The sequence below is a fragment of the Colobus angolensis genome, unplaced genomic scaffold, assembly GCF_000951035.1.
Source record: "Colobus angolensis palliatus isolate OR3802 unplaced genomic scaffold, Cang.pa_1.0 Scaffold35, whole genome shotgun sequence".
In the NCBI taxonomy this organism is placed as follows: Eukaryota; Metazoa; Chordata; class Mammalia; order Primates; family Cercopithecidae; genus Colobus; species Colobus angolensis.
The window spans coordinates 4,403,041-4,407,867 of record NW_012116821.1 but is presented as its reverse complement, the minus strand read 5'-3'; the positions used below and the strand labels follow the sequence as shown (position 1 = coordinate 4,407,867).

Here is a 4,827-nt window from a genome sequence, read left to right as displayed (position 1 = left end):
GATAAGCCAAATGGTCGTTCATTCACTCATCCAATCTTTCATTCATTCAGCTAATATTTATTGAGTGTCTTCAGTGTGCCAGGTAAAGTGGGTGCCCATAGAGTGTATGTTCTAACAAGCAAAAAGACCATAAATGTATGAACAAATTGCTATGTACTCTAACGTTGGGTAGAATTAAGTGTTTTGAAGACATTGGAGCAGAAGAAAGGGTTGGAGTTGATGAGAGCACTGTTTTAAATAGGGTAAACAAGGAAGGCTTTCCGAGGAAGCCGCATTTAACAGATCCCTGAGGGAATTGAGAGAGAGCCATTAAATACCCCAGGGGAAGCGTGTCCCAACAGGGGGAGGAGCAAATGCCAAGGCACTAAGATGAGGGTATGTCCAAGATTCAATGTCTGGACACTTTTTCTTTCGTATCTTAATTGAATTGAAACCACCTTCGAAAAGATTGAAATAATGAGAAAATTATGACAGTGCAAGAGATCTATTGATCTAACCAACTCCATCTTGCCTTTAACCTCCAAACTACCTTTGGTCATTCCCGGGTTTGGGTCAAGCTGACAAATTTAGTTTATGGTTTAAATGATAATCCCCCTTCCCCAAAACTAAACCACCCTTGTAAAAGTAACCACCAGCTTAGGAGGATGAGAGGGGCCTGAACTCTGCTAAAATGTAAGAATAGTTAAATGACTACCAGCCGTCCTTGCTGCCCAGCATGGAGACTTTGTACCGAGTCCCATTCTTAGTGCTCGAATGTCCCAACCTGAAGCTGAGGAAGCCGCCCTGGCTGCACGTGGCGTCGGCCATGATTGTGTATGCTCTAGTGGTGGTGTCTTACTTCCTGGTCACTGGAGGAATAATTTATGATGTTATTGTTGAACCTCCTAGTGTTGGCTCTATGACCGATGAACACGGGCCTCAGAGCCCAGTTGCTTTCTTGGCCTACAGAGTAAATGAACAATATATTGTGCAAGGACTTGTAACCAGCTTCCTGTTTACAACGGGAGGTTTAGGTTTCATATTTCTGGACCGATCAAATGCAGCAAATATCCCAAAACTCAGTAGGTTTCTTCTTCTATTCGTTGGATTCATTTGTGTCCTATCGAGTTTTTTCATGGCTAGGATATTCATGAGAATGAAACTGCCAGGCTATCTGATGGGTTAGAGTGCCTTTGAGAAGAACTCAGTGGATACTGGATTTGCTCCTGTCAATGAAGTTTAAAGGCTGTCCAATTCTCTAATATGAGATGTGGAAAAGAATGAAGAGCAGCAGTAAAAGAAATACCTAGTGAAAAAACAGGAAGTGTATTGAAGCTTGGACTAGAATTCCTTCTTGGTATTAAAGAGACAAGTTTATCACAGTCTTTTTTTTTTTCCTGCTGACCTATTGCTGTATCAACGATGTTGAGTAGCATTTTCTTCTTAGTTTTTCGTTTCTTAAAGAAAAGATGCTCCATATTTACAACTATAATATCAAATAAAGGGATTATTTTTTACAACCCCCTTAACACTTTTTGGAGATGATATTTCTGATGTTCAGAAATTAACATAAAATCAAGAAGCAAGATTCCATAAGCTGAGAACTCTGGACAGCTGATCAGGTTTACCTGTGGTGCTTTACCTTTAACTAGAGTGTGTGATGGTAGATTATTTCAGATATGTTTGTAAGATTGCTTCCTGAACAATAAGATGTATGAAAGGAGCAGAAATAAATACTTTTTCTAATTAAAAAAAAAAAAAAGACTCCCAGCCTTTATTTCGGAGGTCACAAGATCTGCAAATTCCCTATTACTCCTATAAATGACATCACTGTTATAGAACCTGAGACTGGCCTTTTGAGATGTCTTTTCAGGCTTTTGCATTGCTGACTACCAGATGGCCCCAGCCAGACCAGCAACTCCTCTGGGGGTCCACCCTGAAGAGGACTTAGCACAAGAGGGCCGTTCTCCACTTCCCTGTGATTGCATCCCCAGCCAATCAGCATTCTCCCTTCCTTAGCTCCCTGCTCACTAAACTGTACTTGCTTCCGAACTGTACTAGCCTCCGAATTTCTGGGGAGATTGAGTAGTGTCTCTTTTTCCATGTGGCATGGCCAGTCTCAAATCAATTAAACTCTTTCTTTACTGCAATGCCATGGTCTCAATGGATTAATTTTGTCTGTGCAGCAGACAGGAAGAACCTGTCAGGTGATTGCAAAACCAGGAGCAACATATTCAAAGTTAATCTCTCAAGTGAGATCAACCATTTTCAAACTTTAGTGTTGCTCAGTGATTCATTAGAGTTATCAGAGCTCAATACAAATTTGTTAATCTGGGAAGATTTAAGACATTTATTTCCTACTCTTTTATACTTTCTAGTAGCTAGTATGTATGTATGGAGCAGGGTAGGGGATTCAGACAAGTACAGGACAATAAAAGGGAACAAAAATTACAGGGTGAAAAAATTCACCCTGACCAGGCACAGTGGCTCACACCAGTAATCCCAGCACTTTGGGAGGCCGAGGTGGGAGGATGACTTGAGCCTAGGAGTTCGAGACCAGCCTGGGCAACATGGTGAAACCCCATCTCTACTAAAAATACAAAATTATCTGGGCATGGTGGTGGGCACCTGTAATCCCAGTTACTCAGGAGGCTGAGGCAGCAGAATTGTTTGAACCCAGGAAGCAGAGGTTGCAGTGAGCTAAGGTCGCGCATTGCACTCCAGTCTGGGCAACAAGGGCAAAACTCCATCTCAAAAAAAAAAAAAAGAAACTTGCTTTTCTACCTCAGATCACCAGCTTGCCATAGTTTATTCCCTTCCCTTTATCTGGGCTCTGATCTCTCCCACATCAGAAGAAAGACTTTAGGTACTCTCCTTACTGCCCTCAAAGAATGTCAGCTATTTATACTCTGACCTCATCACACTTTGTACCTCTCTCTGGTTATCTATGTGCATCTTATCCATCGCCCTCACTGGATTTGCTGGAAAGTTTAAATTTAATAATAAAAATACTTTTCTTTTTCTTTTTCTTTTTCTTTTTTTTTGAGATGGAGTCTTGCTCTGTCACCAGGCTGGAGTGGAGTAGCACAATCTCGGCTCACTGCAACCTCTGCCTCCCGAGTTCAAGAGATTCCCCTGCCTCAGCCTCCCGAATTGCTGGGATTACAGGCTTGTGCCACTATGCCCAGCTAATTTTTTGTATTTTAGTAGAGATGGGGGTTTCACCATGTTGGCCAGGATGGTCTCAATCTCCTGACCTTGTGGTCTGCCCACCTCGGCCTCCCAAAGTGCTGGGATTACAGGCATGAGCCACTGCGCCGGGTCAAACTACTCATGTTTTGCAGTGTGTCTGTGTTGATCTGCTATAATGATATCTGTCCCTTAGACCTGTGATTTCTGGATAAAATTCCATCACTATCTTCTTTCCTAAAAACCTGCATCCCACTTTGGCGTGTTACCTTAAAACAATTTCTCTATAAACCTCAAGTAAATGATGATTAGTGTCTACTATGGAAGGATTTGTCTTGTTTAAAGTCTATGAGGGCATATGCTGGGTCTGAGTTTGCTCTTAAGAAGAGGAAACTTGCCAGGCATGGTGGTTCACGCCTGTAATCCCAGAACTCTGAGAGGCTGAGGTGGCCTCATCATTTGAGGTCAGGAGTTCGAAACCAGCCTGACCAACATGGTGAAACCCTGTCTCTACTAAAAAAAAAAAAAAAAATTAGCTGGGAGTGGTGGCACATGCCTATAGTTCCAGCTACACAGGAGTCTAAGGCAAGAGAATCACTTGAACCCAGGAGACAGAGGTTGCAGTGAGTCGAGATCGTGTCACTGCACTCCAACCTGGGTGACAGAGCAAAACTCCATCTCAAATAAATAAATAAATAAATAAATAAATAAATGGAATGTATTATAAAAAGAAGAAGAAACTCTTCAATATAACACATAGGGTCAGAAAAATGAAAAAGAAAAATAAAGAAGCAAATAAAGAAGAGGAAATCCCTCAAAATAGAAGCATACATTTTTGGATGTTCATAAAATATGCAGAGGAGAAAGGAGGCCTAGTCTGATCTCACTGCAGATGAATATTGAACCTTAGACATATTCTTTCTAAGAGTAATTAAAAGGTTTAGTTTTGTTTTTTACTTCTTGTTGTCTAAATGAAAATCAAAACAAAGCACTGTGACAGTACTTTGTACACTTGGATGTGCTTTGGAAATGTATCTTCAAGGGTTGGCAACAATGAGACATAAATATTAACAGCTGGCACTTGTATCATGTTCTTCTTTGATAGGGCAGATTTTATCGGCCCCAGTTTGAGAGAAAGCTGCGGTCACTGAGGTCACCCAGCTCGTCAAAGGTAGAGTTCTGTTTCAGACCCAGGTCTCTGATTCCAAATGCTTGACTGCGTCTGCCACCCACCCTCTTTCCACAGGAGAATCTGGTTCTCCACAGAAACCAGGAAGGCCTGCAGAGCCGGAGGGCATGCTCTGGTTGCTGTCTTTCATTCCAGCCTGAAACAGATCCTTTTGGAAGGACTCTCGGCTCTTCTGGCCTCTGTCTTCCAAACCCTTACACACAGACACACACATACATACACGCACATATGCACACACGCACACACCCACACACGCCCCCACCCACACATGCACACCCACACACATGCACACACGCACACACCCACACACGCCCCCACCCACACATGCACACCCACACACATGCACACACGCACACACCCACACACAGCCTTAGAGAACAGAACTGGGTGTGGAGTCTCTGCCTGTTCCACCGTCACATTTCCACAGAGCCAGCCAGGATTCTGTGGTGTGGGAGTGGGAACCAGGATCT

General features: G+C 42.8%; 1 protein-coding gene across 1 annotated transcript; it reads left to right on the top strand.

Annotated features, from left to right (window-relative positions):
- Positions 1 to 715: 715 nt before the first annotated feature.
- LOC105519430 (oligosaccharyltransferase complex subunit OSTC-like) lies at positions 716 to 1,165 on the top strand. The gene is made up of 2 exons (XM_011952773.1): positions 716 to 948; positions 1,147 to 1,165. The coding sequence occupies exons 1-2, from the start codon at positions 716 to 718 to the stop codon at positions 1,163 to 1,165; spliced, it is 252 nt and encodes an 83-aa protein (XP_011808163.1).
- The last annotated feature ends 3,662 nt before the right edge of the window (positions 1,166 to 4,827 follow it).